At 41.7% G+C, this 14,550-nt stretch overlaps 1 protein-coding gene across 4 annotated transcripts in view; it reads left to right on the top strand.

Moving 5' to 3' along the window:
• Positions 1-1,076: 1,076 nt before the first annotated feature.
• Positions 1,077-14,550, top strand: part of EPHA7 (EPH receptor A7) — a 158,874-nt gene continuing 145,400 nt past the window's right edge. The window contains exons 1-3 of one of the 4 annotated variants that reach the window (XM_080997534.1): positions 1,077-1,447; positions 7,070-7,134; positions 12,249-12,918. In XM_080997534.1, coding sequence (XP_080853660.1) covers positions 1,351-1,447; positions 7,070-7,134; positions 12,249-12,918 — 832 coding nt within the window. In that variant the 5' untranslated portion in view covers positions 1,077-1,350. Of the gene's footprint in view, positions 1,448-5,990; positions 6,400-7,069; positions 7,135-12,248; positions 12,919-14,550 lie in introns of those variants that run through there. The other 3 variants (XM_080997531.1, XM_080997533.1, XM_080997532.1) reach the window with 3 other exon arrangements.

Genomic DNA, 14,550 nt, shown 5'->3' with positions numbered 1-14,550 from the left:
TGCTGGCTGCTGCTGCTGCCCGTGATAATTCAGCCGCCCTCTTGCTCTGAACCTGCCCATTCACCCTTGCAAGTTTGGACTGGCGGCTGCTGCTGCTGCAGCAGCAGGAAGGATTGGGACCGACAGAGCCACTCAGAGAGGAACAAGGGAGCACAAGGGCACAGTGGCTGTTCACTGGAGGACCAGCCACCATCTCTGCCTGCTCCCTCAACTTTTGTGTGGCCATTAAGGCCACGCAGAGGGAGGCAGCCAAGAAAATAAGATGGCCCTTAATAGCAGTAGGCAATTCATCCTCCCATTCGCAGGGAAGGTTGGGCCTTTTGGGACCCAATCACTGCCCCACCAAGAGCGCAGGTGAGCCAGCCAGAGGTTCAGATGGCTGCTCTTTCCACGCCCAACCCTGCCTGGGGCACCTCCTGGAGGGGAAGGGAGCGGGGCTGGCAGAGGTGACTGGTTGCATTTTGTTTCTAGGCACCTCCATGGGCCGAGTTCTCCCTGCCACAGTGCCCAGAGGGGATGAGGAAGAACGAGGAGCTCGGGATGTCACTGCACCCCAGCCAAAGCGGCGGAGTTCAGAGGAGGAGGCGCTCCGCTTTCTGCCTGGTCTCCTTTCCAACTCTGCTGCAAGCGCAAAGCAAGGGGAAGGGAAGATGGGGAGGCTGCTCCTTGCAGTTTGATCTCCTTCCTTGTAACAGCTGCTCATCAGCTGCTATTCCTTTTTTTAAAAAAAAGTGCCAGCGCCAGCCTCGCACTTTTAAAGTCCGCTTAACTTAAATGTGCAGCTTGACCCTCAGACAGACCCACGCCCGCCTCCCGCCAGCGAGCGCTAAGAATACGAGCACCAGAAGGGGAATCCGGGACTAGCTGCAACCTGACACCTTCCGCCGCTGACTGGCTGAGAAGCCTTGCTCCGCCTCCGCCGACCGAGCGACTCATTGCCCGGCCGTGCCTCCAGAACCCGGAATCCGGCTTTCTCGTAGGCTGGGCTCTCCTGCCAGTCATTCTGAAGGACGGGCTCTTCTCCCCGGCTTTGGCCCGGCCCCCTTTCCTCCTCCTCCTCCCACCCCCCGTGCCTATTGATATTATTGGAGTGTGGTGCGAGCGGCCGGTCTGCAGTCGGAGACTCGCAGGCAGCAAATACGGAGAGAAAAAGCGAGTAGGGCAAGGGGAAGAAGGCAGCCGGGGAGAGAGAGAGAGCTCTGGGCAAGAGCGCTGCGAAATAAAACACGTTACAGAACAAGCTCTTTAATCCCCACCGAGTGGCAGCAGCGGGAGCAACAGCAACCAGCGCACGGTCTCTCTCTCTCGAATATATATGTAATTAGATATATTTTAAACACCTCGTGCACCATGGTTTTTCAAAGTAGGCTCCCTTCATGGATTATTTTGTGTTGCGTCTGGCTGCTTCGCTTTGCACACACGGGGGAGGCACAGGCTGCGAAAGAAGGTAAGGCGATGCCGAAAACAAAAGTTTATCTCGTTGCAAGGGCTTCCTGGAGTGTTTATTCTTGCTCCCCGAGATTGCAACTGCATGCAGCCCCTTCTCCCCTTTCCCTCTCGAGCCCAGCAGAGATGAAAAGGGCAGCGCTGGGCACCCGCAGCCCCGTGCCGAGTCCTAGGCAAGGGAGCGAGCACCTCATTCATAGATGATAATGGATCCCCGTTGCACCCCGATTGTGTCTGCGTTGTCTGTAAAGAACGGCGCGTTTCCTATCAGGATTTAGGTCTGTAAGGTGTGCACGTGATGCAAAGCCCTGGGATGGTTTCAGGTCTGTGCAGGGCTGGCGAGGGGGTGGGGGCGCATATCGGTAGGACCGCTGGGGAGTTTCTTCTATCGCGATTAGGTGGCAACTTAAAACGTGGCTGATAGCGTAAGCAGTGCAATTCTACCCCGCTTCGATGCCCCACCACCGACATAAAATATGAAAAGATTCCGCCCACCCCCACCTCCCCGCTGGAGTTTGTGGAGGAATGAAGCTACTCCATGACTGCAGGGGAGTTTGGGGACGGAGGATGCGATCCCTTGGGGTGGGGAGCGAGGGCGCTTCTTTGGAGTCGCCCGTGTCACCTAGAGCAGCTCATCGGAAAGTCTGACTTGCCCGCTTCGTATTGATAGCAGGATCTGCAGCTCTCGGAGCGGCGGCGTTCAGTCCGAGAGGAAGGAGAGGGAGCAGGCGGAGCAGCCGCAGCCTCATGTAGAACTATTTGCAGCACATATGCAGTCTCCGTGCGTGTGTGTATTAGCTGTATGCACATTTTCACGAGATGTGCTTTGCCTCCCCCCCCCCCGCGCCCTCTGTTGTGCATAATCCATAGGCTGCTTCTGTGTATGGCAGGGAGCTAATCTATTTCCTCGGCGTCTTCCCTCTTGAATGGCAACCGGGGGCTTCGAAAACCACCTCCGTCGTTTACAAAACGTAGTTTCGCAGACCTGCGAAAGGAAACGGTTTCCCACGAGATGTAAAATACACCTCTTGCCTTGCCTTGAGGGAAATGTGAGGTGCTGTGAACATATATGTTCGAGGGGGTATAATGTCTTTGTGGGGCGGGGGAGAGGACCCCCCCCCCACTCCATACATTCTCGCTTTTTGAGTTTATAGGTAAAATGCATGGCTTAGCCTATAGTCGGAGCTAGGAAGGACGGGTCCTCCTCTCCTCGGTGGAAACGTGCCCTGGACCTAGGCAGGCGGAGAGAGGGCGAAATCAGGCGCTCTCGCTCGGCAGGCTGTGGAAAGTTTATCCGGAAGGCGGAAAACGCCGAGGGAAACCTGGCGAAAGGATGAGGAGGGGAGGGGAGGCGGCGGGCAGCGGGCAGCGGTGCCCCGGCTGGCTCCCGGGAGGGCGGCATCTGGGGTGGGAAAGAAGTCCGCATCTCCTCATGCGGTGCCCTATTGGAGGGGCGGAGGGAGGGACACCGGACAGACCGAAGCCGGTGTCACTTCAGCCCCCCCCCCCCGTTGTGTCTATGACTTGTGAATTGACTGGAGGGGGAGGGGGGGAGAGAAAAAACCCAACTCGTGTGTGTGTGGTGTGATCTCTGGAGTTCACCTAGGGCAGCCTCGCAAAACTCCTCTCCAACTTTGGAGACCCTGCTCAGTCCCCCTTCTGGTCCGGAGAGACCGGGGGGGGGGGAAATCGCCGGCCACTAAAAAAAAAAAAAAGATTCCATCGCTCACGGTGGTGTGTATGAAGGCCACCTTTAAAAGAAGGGGGGGGCTCGTGGGGTTTGGGGGGGGGAGAGGAAAACAAGCCTGTGGGGAAGAGGGGGAAAGGCACCCAGCCCCACGACTTCCTGACGTTCGTTTGCAAGGGGGACTCGGGTTCAGTGGCTATTGAGATTAGGGAGGGAGAGCCAGGGTCGCAAGCCTCCACATCTCGGCCAGCGGACGGGGATTTCTTCTCCGCTCCCTGGAAACAAATCCCGCCGGCTCAGCTCGGGTGCCGGTCGGGGAACTCCGCGTAAAAGGCTAAAGGGGGCGCTTGCGGAGGCGAAGGAGAAGGAGAAGCGCGGGAACGGGCTGCCCCCGCCGCGTCACTTCATTAGCTGAACGGGGACGGCTGCGCGAAGGGCGAAGGCGCAAGTCTTGCTCGCCTCCTGAGCCCGGGAGGGAGGGAGGGAGCATCCTCCTGGGTGCTCGGAGCAGTGCTGCCTCTTCTTTTTCAGTCGCCTGAGGGAAGGCTGGAGCCCCGAGGAGATGCTCCGCTTCCCTTTTCCTTCCTCCGGGCCAGACGAGTTCCCCGGACTAAGTTCCAAAACAGAACTCGCTTGTGCTCGGGGCTTGTTTTGCTCTGAGGCTTCGGCTGCGCTTGTTACTCGAGGCTAAGCTGCACTGAACTAGATGGGGCTTACTTCTGAGTAAAGGCTTCTGCTGTTTTCCAGGCCTGGTGCGGGAAAAGTAGTAAACAAGTGCCTCTGGGCATGTGCAAAGTGAGGCACATTCCCCGCTGGCAATGCCAAAGGGGCTCTTGGTTAGATTGTTAAAGGAGATTGCAGAAAGGAGTCTTCTGGCACATTCAGGGTTAGGGTAGGATGCACTGGTCACTGGTGAGAACAAAAAAGTATTGGGACACCTTAAAAATGTTTAATAGATATGCACTATTGAAGGTGTCCCAAGACTTCTTTCCTTTCCCCCTGACATACCTGATCACAGTGATCCCCCTGATCACAGTGTGTGACATCCATAGGGCCAAGGATCGATCCAAACCAGACGGTATGGCTCCCAGTCAGGCTTGTGTCCTAAACTGAACAGCAGTGGGGGGGGGGGGAGATATATTTTTATTTTATTTTGTAAGCTGGGGGGATGAGTTGATCAACCATTCAGAGAATAGCTATCAGGTGTGAAAATGTGTTGAGTAATTTCTTTGGCACTCACTTCAGTGTACTGTATCTGTTTGCCAGAGAGGGGAGAAGAACTTCAGAAAATGGCATAATAAAATAACATGCAAAAACTATATACCTTTATGGCAGAGCTTTCCATGCTGTGTGTTGCGACATATAATTGTGTTGGGTGCAGTGTGTCGGTGTGTCATGCAAACGCTCCCCATGCTCTTATGAGGGGTTTGTTTAACCTCTGGTTTTTGCTAGTAAAACTGAATTACTGTGTCACGAAATGCTGCATGTCTAAAAAGTGTGTCACCAACACAAAAAGTTTGGAAAGCTCTGCTTTATGAGTACCAAAGGTTACAATTGACCCCCCCCCCCAAAAAGTGGCTCCATAAGGTACAGCTAGTTTTATATAGTAGCACCACTGTTCATGAAATAGTTTTCTATCTGGCAAGTTACACTGGCTGTCCTTTATTTTTGAGCTGTTGATCAGTGGGGGATCTGACTACTGCCGCAAAGCTGGAATTGGCCGATGTGTGGGCTACAGATTTCATTAGAGGCCTTTCTCTAACAGCATCTAAAATGTATTTCATTTTCTGTTGTTATTGACCTGGTTTGAGTTGGTTGGTTTGTTGGAGGGACTGGTTTCTTTGGAAAAGAAAAACCTCTGTTTTGAGCACTTGGCAAAACTTAAGGGAAGTTTGCTTGTGAAACTTGAATAAAGGGTCCCTCAGCACCTGTGAAAGTATTTCTTTTTTCTCTCCCCAAAAAGAAGTTGTTTCTTTAAAAGTCAGTATCATAAAATAGGATTATTCTCATAACTTTGAAAAATCAAGTTAAAGCACACTAAGCACTTTAAAACTTGTATTCTGTGTACTCAAGACACAGAAGAGAGATACCCCTTTCACTATAATTTTGTGTACAATACATGTTTAGGTTGTTTGAGTACCGCTGGGAATGTTTAGTGCAATTAAAGAATTACAACCTGTTTTCAATAGATGTACTGATGGAGACATGGAGGGTTAAACCTGCACTATGACTTTTTTTAGCTAAGCTTATCAGCATGGTCTTTAATTAGCAACAGCAATACACAGAACTCTATTAACTCCTAGTTAGAGACCATGAATAGCTGAAGTCCCTTAGATACCTGGCTTAATTAAATAAATAATTAAATGAAAAGTGAAGCTATTTAAAGTTTGAGTAGGGCCTGAACTTCATTGAGAAGGCACGATGTAAGGATACAAAAAGATTCTTTAAAACAATATGCTTTCCACAATATACTTAAGTGTAGGGCTGCAACCCTTGGTGCATATTTATTTGAGAGTAAGCACCTAAGTGGGACTCTCACATTTGTGAGCATAGATGATCAGGTTAGAAGGCTCCATTCCTCTTTGGTTGGAAGTAATTTGAATTAAAATCAATAGTGATTACTCCCATTACACATGGTTAACACTGGATTACAAAATCAGACAATGCCTGAATATATTCCAAAAAGTTCTATTTTTAATGATGGGAAGTATATTTTTGCTTATTTCTCAAAATATGTCAACGTGCATGGATAGATTTCAAAAGGTACTCATGGCAAGAAGTACTTTTAAATCTAAGACTGCAGCCAGCTACACACTTGGGCGGGGATTTCAATATAATTTACTGCTAATTAACTGTGTAGAGAACTGCAGGCTGTATATTGATTTATATTAATTGGTTATTTTAAACTGAAAGGTGCTTTTGTTAACAGTCGATTAGTAAAATGTACTCTTGACTAAAACATGTCAATGTAAAAAAGAAAAAAAAGAAACACCAAGTTTGTATCTGCAGTTAGCAGAATGCTGCTATTTGAAATAATATTTCATTATTTGCAGTTTAAATACTGACCAACAGTTTTAAGAGGTGGTGTGGAACTAAATGCACTAATGTGTCAGTAAAGCTTTATGATAATACTCAATAGTACTCATATTCAGTAAATTATAAATAAATTTATATCACTACCCATGTATAAGCCCTTTTCTATTTTTATTTTGTTTATTGGACTGAGTCAGAAACTACTGTAAAATAACAATACTTCTAAGTAGCAGGTAAGTTTACAGTACTTGTAATTTATAACAAATTTTATAGGTAAAAAACAGAAGTGTAGTTTCTGTTTTGCTGAAGTGGTAAACCCCCCCACTCCAATTGCATTCAACATCTGTCAGTTTCATCTTCGTCTTTTTGAAATATATTTCCTGGATCTCAATATGCATATGCGCATTTTAATAATTTATTGTATAATGAAGAATTGTAAAGCTGAGATATATGTATATTTTTGATGATGAAAAGTTCCAAATTAACTGGCTTTATTGTTTTTGACATCCTGGTATAATATATTGTTTTATATACACACATAAACATTATTGTCACTCACATTCTCTAATACATCTTTGACTAGTACAGATCACAATAGGTTATTTCATAGTTAAAAAATTAAAAAGTAACTTAATGTTAATGTATATAAATGCATGTTGCATAAGAAATGTACTTTAATGAAAATTAAAATATTTTTTTTGTATTTTCTGTCATTTCCTGATAGAATTTTGTTTTATATTATCTAATAAATTATACCTGAAAAATTAGTCATCTGCATTTGAGGAAGTTCATCCAACTGCTCTGTGTTAATACTTTTTGAATTGATTTTTTAGGGAAAGATAATTTAATAAATGAAACTTGATTCTTAAAATAATTTTAACACAATTTTTTTTCCTCTTTCAGTAATATTGTTGGATTCTAAAGCACAACAGACAGAGTTGGAATGGATTTCTTCTCCTCCTAATGGGGTAAGTATACCACAAGAACAAGAACAAGAGAAAATAAATTGCACCAAAAAATCGCGCACACACAGTTTAAATTAAACATTTCCCCAAAATGTTTGTCAGTGTAACATTTTTCCTGGGAAAGGAGGTATAGTCCAAACCTGTGTTCTATAATTTAATAATACGAGTGTTTTCAAAACATGAGAAACATTTCAAGCATTTAATTTTTTTTTATAGAACTTAAAGATCAAGATACAAAAATTGCTGCCATTAAAGCAGAAATTTTATGTACTTATTTTCAGAACTTTACTTAACAAACATATCCTGATGTAGTTTGACATTACTTATATAATTAAGTCATTCCTATTTAGACTTTCTTTTTTTCGTTCATTTGGTCATATGAGAAACGCCCATCTCAGATCTGTTTAGAAACAATATGATGGAATGAAGGAATCTAGATTCTTCTAAAAATGAAACACCCTAGAAACTATATCATATGGGCAGTTTAAATAAGTAAGTGTCCGTAATAATTTTCCTCTGATGAAATTTTGATTTAATTAAAAGGGATTCTGCTGCCTCAGCACTTTGAGGATTGGGTTGCCCACCATTTAAAGTAGTTCTTAAATCACACAGTCTCTTTGAGTGCCTGTGAATAAAGGTTTGCGCAATCAATCCTTTAATCCAAAGCTTATAAAGAAATGTGGAACTGAAAGAGCATGAACTGTGAGTGGGGATACAAAAGTGTAACAAATCCTGTATATAAGAAGAATGAAAACCTGTAAGTGTCTTAGTTGAAAAGCAAGATCGTAAACTCAATCCAACATAGGGTAAAGGTAAGTTTGAAGGCTTTCGAAATGTAATGTGAGCTGAAAGTTTAAGACGAATAATAACTTCATATGCGTGTTGGGAAGAACAATTTTAGGTAGACTGCAGTAGTCCAACCTTCAGATAATAAAGTCATGGTCACATGTTTGGGGGCTGGGGATATAAAATGTTGATGAAAAGTGATGGGAATACACTTCAGTGGTAGTCCATGCTGTAAGTGTCATAGTTAAGATACTGATTAAAAGAAAAGCATTGTACCCCTGACAAAGAAAAAAATACTGGTGTCATCTAGCAAATAAAAAGGCACAATGTCTGCATTTATTATGCTTTTTTGCTGTATGCAGTAGAGTCCAAGCATTGTCAAGTGAACTTAACACGTTTTCAAGGAGAGGTTGACGGCTCTTGAGGAAAAAATAGTTTCAGTGTTCTTAGTGCATGTTCTGAAACCAAAGAAAATCAAACCAAAGTCTTCATTATTAATGGCAAAAAAGGCAATAATGTGTTTTCTTACATGTAATTCTAGAAAGTACCAGTAGCATACTTCTGATAATCAGCACATTTCTGCAATTGTTTATATACACATTAAAGCTGGAAGCTTAATATAATATATTGAAACATTTTATTTCAGGGTGATTGTCTCTTATGTCCCTACTTTAAGCTAAATACAGGCATCAGTTCTGGCTTAGATTGAGTTTTCAAATTAAGAAAAGGTAATTGCAGTTACCTACTGGTACTCAAACCAACGAAAGAAAGTAAATATGTACACTTAACTTGCAATATACATAATTTGTTTGAATTTTCAGTATGAAAATGTCTTCAGATGGTTTCCTTTCTCACAGTTATGACAGATAACATATTTCCCTCATAATACCAAACCTGGTGTTATGTACTGTTCTAAGCAGTGAAATGAGAAGAGACCATTGCTCAGTATACAAAGCATGTGCTGTACCACTGAAGATTGCAGACTTCATCCCCATTGAAAAAGAACTTTGGTTATAAGTGTGGGACAGTCATTTGCCTGCCAGTCAGTTGGCAATACTGTGCTATGTAGACCATTGGTCTGACTTAATATAATGTAGCTTCACATGATTCCTTTCTTAAAAGGAATATTAAGTTTCAGTGGGCAATTAGTTCAGCTCACTAAAGCAACAGTGTGCATTTCATTAAGCTAACATGTCGTATCATGCATATTGTAACATAAATACTGCAGTGCTTTGAAAATACAGTTTTATATTTACAACTTCTGTGCGTTTCAACATTTACAACCATAATATATTTTGCGGTAATAAGTTCCAGCATCAGTTCATCAATGTCTGCTTTTCTTAGAGCAGTGGACTAACACTAAAATGATCTCATTTGCTGTCAAATAGGCTTGTGAACTATTGTGTGATACATGGCTTTGAGCATGGTAGGCCAGTCTTCCTTAGTGCTTGCCTTCCATGAGTCATTAATAGTGATGACTGGGGTAGATATAATGCTGAGCAGCCCCTTAACCATGGTTAAAATGGCAGGGGTTTCACTTTTCTCTCAAGGGGAGATTGCAAGATCCCCCACTCAGCCCCTTCTGTCACCTGGTACAAATTCCACCTGTTCATTACCTATTGGCATTAACAACAATTAAGCACCCCATGAGCACAAAACAAAAGGAGTGGCTGATGCTGACCAGGGTTTGAAAGCGGTTAGCAAAACCTGAATAAGAGTTACTGTTAACTTCAGTTAATGTGAATACTGATCTAGCACTTAACTGCAAATAATAAGAGAAAGGAGAAAAACAGTTTCTTTTTAGGAGGGTGCATGCGTATGAGCTGTTCTTAATCATTAAGTGCTACAGATAACTGGTCCTGAGTAATGAATTGTTCCCACAAGAAGATGAGTGATTGTGACCCAACCTGAGTCACACTCCAAGGCCTGTTCAATGTTAAGGAAATAATACTGCCCCCAAAATAATAAAAGTCATTGGGTTGAATCCAGACTTGCTTTTCCATTTTTGAAAACGCTCTTTCTGTTCTTAGAATAAAATTGCATCTGACAGGGGTTACTGCTCCACAAACGTGATGTTTTCTTGGGTGGAAGTGAGGAGACGACTCTCACTTGTTCTTCCTCTACCCTGCAGCCCACAATGCCATCTCCTACACGCTTCTGAAGGGTCTCCCAAACTTCTTGAGTAGATTTGTAGAGGCATGGGGACTACAAGGGGTGGGGGGGGGAGGGATATGCAAAAATAGCCTTGACCTTTTGCCTGAAGGAGCATACTGTATGCCACTACTAACTTTTATATATTCCTTCGTTTTCAAAAACAAAATCTGAAAAGTTATACCTAGATAGTTTGCAATATAGATGTAAGCTTTATCTAATATCAGTTTCAATAGATAAGACAAATTTAAATGTCATTATTTTACCCCAAAGGGTTAATTCAGATTGCATTTTGGATATAATTGCAGTCATAACTTGATTATACGAAGCAATATAATCATGTAGTAATTCATCAAAGATAATTGTCTTGTATCACCTCATCCAATTGCAGGATCAAAGCTGTAAGGTGATAAGCCTGTCAGTGATAGGCTGTATGCCTTATGATGTTTCCCACATGGAATGTGGTAATTTTTCTTCATTTGTTAGATTTGGAAATATATTTTTCAACTAGCACTTTGGCCTTCCCATTGAACTATGTTCAATTACCTATTTTTTCATCGACCGACGAACCACCTCAATCTTCGCTCAAAACAGCTTTATTCATTACCTACAGGAGAAAATAGTATTATTTTCCTTCCTTCAGAAGAAAACACATTGAAATAAAGATAATCTCGACTAGACTAGCATAGCTGAATGATTTTTACAAGTTAAGAATTTAGGGACCTGAATTGTTACTGTGAACCAAGTAGGACATTGGGTTAAATTAAAAAATGATTTTCTTGAGTTTTTGCAGTTCATGTAAAATGACTATGAAGGAAAAATAGTAGTTTCTGTTTCAAACAATTAGAATTGATAACAGTTGATTTCTAATGTAAACTTTCTGTTCTGATTTCTAATATTCAAGGAAGTAGAAATCTAAGGATGCAGTCCCTAATTATTAGAATGCCTCCATGCTTCACTGGATACCATGTGCATACCTTTGTAACACAGAGACTTTTTACCTACTCGAAATTCCACATAGCATACTTTTTTACTCTTGGACAGCTGCAGAGAGGCTGCATAGCAGATTGTAGCCCCAATATTGCAGCCTTTGTTTGTAAATTTACATCTTTCTAAAGGCATTTTGTTTATTTTCATACCCCTGAAGTTTTGATTGATTTTGTAGAATGGAAAGCCCATAACTCAGCAGTAGCCCCATGGACCTGCCTGCCATTTCTCTGTATCAAATGTGTTGTGAATCTGTGCCTATTGAATAATACGATTCAGAGACTATGGCTGGGATCCAGTGTGGTTGTGTAGGAAGCTTTAGTGAAGCCAGCAGCGCTTCTAATTGCAACCTCCCTGAGCTTGTCTGAGAAAGTGATCTGGAAAAATCTGCCATGTCAGACACAAACTCTTTAGATCTTGGCACACAAAATTTGTGTGTGTTGTTTATTTATTTATGAAAGTATTTATATACCACCCTTTCCTAAAATACCAGTCCTGTGTAGAGCAATATAAAAACATAGCCTTTCTCTTTCATTAAAAGTAGTACAGAACATCATTAAAATGACCAGCTACTCCAGAAAATGGTAAACAACTGTATATGCCTAGTGCCATAAAATCTTCAAGAGATGCATAGAGGTCAAAAGTGAGGATGTCTGCCAAATCACAGTTGGAAGAGTGTTCTCTATAGTCTTAGTTTTCTCCTTTAATTATTAAGATTGCAGACCATAGTCCATGGAGTCAGTGACAAATTTCTCCCGGTTTTTTCCGTCAGATCTAGAGTACCCATTTAATGCAAGATGAAGTAAATGGATACAGTCTGGTTATAAAAACATTCATATAGCAATTTAGTGTGTCCAAACTGTTTCACTTAAAATACTGTATCTTGTAATCCTTGCAACAAACTTGTAAAGTAGTTTGGTATTACTCACAATCTGTATCTTAGATAGGACAGAGGGTAAAACACAACTTGCATAGTTCAGGTAAAATTGAGAACCAGGGCTGCTCACTCCTTTGGCTACTACAGTATACTAGCTCTCCATGTAAATGCTTTTCATATTGCTAGGGTTTGGAACAGATTCATCACCACAGTTCAATTCCCTCTCCCCCCCAATATTTTTGAGAAATATGCTTTATTGTTAAGCATGCTAAAATGTCCTATTTTAATATGAATAATTATTTCTTTTATGTTTTAGTGGGAAGAAATTAGTGGGCTGGATGAAAACTACACGCCTATACGAACGTACCAGGTATGCCAAGTCATGGAACCTAACCAAAATAACTGGCTTCGGACTAACTGGATCGCAAAAGGCAATGCACAAAGGATTTTTGTAGAACTAAAATTTACTCTGAGGGATTGTAATAGCCTTCCTGGAGTCCTGGGAACATGTAAAGAAACTTTCAACTTGCATTATTACGAAACAGACTATGACACTGGCAGGAGTATCAGAGAAAACCTGTATGTAAAAATAGATACTATTGCAGCTGATGAAAGCTTTACCCAAGGTGACCTTGGGGAGAGAAAGATGAAACTTAACACAGAGGTGAGAGAGATTGGACCTCTGTCCAAAAAAGGATTCTACCTTGCATTTCAGGATGTAGGTGCCTGCATTGCTTTGGTTTCTGTCAAAGTATACTACAAGAAGTGCTGGTCCATTATTGAGAACTTAGCTATTTTTCCAGATACAGTGACTGGGTCAGAGTTTTCCTCCTTAGTTGAGGTACGAGGAACCTGTGTCAGCAGCGCAGAAGAAGAGGCTGAGAACTCTCCTAGAATGCATTGTAGTGCAGAGGGAGAATGGTTAGTACCTATTGGAAAGTGTATCTGCAAAGCTGGTTTCCAGCAAAAAGGGGACACGTGTGAACGTAAGTAGCAAAAAAAATACTTTTATGTATTCCCCTACTGAAAATTTTACTGTCTCTTTTTTTTAAAAAAATGACTTTTGAATGAAAGTGTTGCGTTATTTAGTTCAGATATCATGAGCCTTGGAATTGTTATGCTTCACACTAGCTGGCGTAGATCAATTGCATTCAAGGGTGGAAGTCAACAATTGAACGTTGCATTTTGAAAAGGCTGTTAAACTGACTATGCAGAGCACGGTTCATCTTTACTAATGATGTGACACGCACACTGTAAATGCAGTTACATAATGCTATTTTACAAGAAATAGGCCAAGGAGGACATTCTTCAGAATACCCTTGAAGAAATCACAACTTGCAGAAAAGATACCATGAACAATCTTGTGTGTGATGAATGCTTGTTGCTTATTCTGAGTGGCTTATTTGCAGGAAACTATACAGAAACTAAAACTAAGAGTATAATGCACTTGTGATTAATTAGCCACTGAAAAGCTTTTTGGGGATGCATTAGCGTTAAGGTCCTAGGGATGGCTGTAGGAAAGCTGCTATTCAGAAAGGGAAACAAGTCACAGCATGCATGGTTTCCTCTGCACCCATATCAGATCTGGTTCCTAAAGGTTTGATTCTACGTGGTTTGATTCATTACACAGGATTCTAAAATGCAAACACGTTTTATTTCTGCAAGTTTGCCACAGGTGGATTTTATACAGTGTGATATTGACTTTAGATCTTTGCAGGACTGAAAAAATCTTCCAGTATTGAAGATGCAGAGACTAAGAACCTGTGCATTAAACTTGGGAGATAGTGTTAAGAATTGTAATATGAAACTACCCATGCAAATCTGTTAGAAGTATCATAAATACTGCTAACTTTGACTTTAAAAATAATAATAATAATAGGTGACTTGGGATGAACAAAGGTTTATCATAATAGTAATGGTAAACACTTCTTTAGTATTTGCTTGGTTTTTACCAACTTTTAATTATCACTGTTGTTTCTGAAGATAAACATATCTTCCATAAAAGTGAGAATATTGTTTAAAACGAAATGTTGAGACCAGTGTCTAGACATTAGAATTCTACTAAATTAAACAGTCTTCTTGATTTTAGACCTCAATGGTATTTTTAGTTGAGGCATTAAATGATAACTTGTTTTTAAATTTCTCTGTGTTCATTTTGCAAGAATACTTCTCATATCTGGCCGGCTGCCAATGAAACTGCTAAGACAATATGCTACCCTGGAGGTGATCCAGGTTTCATTTTGTGGGGGTTTTTTTGGTCTTCCTCTCCATCTCTTTGTTCAAAAATAATCCTGATAAGTTTCAAAATAAGCCCATGTATGTTAGATAGCTACTAACCCTATTTATTTATTTATTTATTTAAGTCTATATACCGCTTGATTGTAAAAACAAAACAAATCTCAAAGCTGTATACAAAAGATAAAAGCTGTAAGCTCTTTTATGTTGGAAGGACATGAGGTGTCTTAAATGCCTTTAGTCAGCTGGCTCATTCTGATACTAGTTAGAATTTTCTGCTTTGAGAGCATTAATGATAAACTTTGTAGTAACTTATAATGTAGCTGGAAGAATGGTACATTCACTTTGAAGGAAATTGAACGCAACATTAATGCAATTTGTTC

Source organism: Podarcis pityusensis (genome assembly GCF_964106645.2).
Source record: "Podarcis pityusensis genome assembly, chromosome: 3".
Classification (NCBI taxonomy): Eukaryota; Metazoa; Chordata; class Lepidosauria; order Squamata; family Lacertidae; genus Podarcis; species Podarcis pityusensis.
This window is presented reverse-complemented; position numbering and strand designations above follow the sequence as displayed.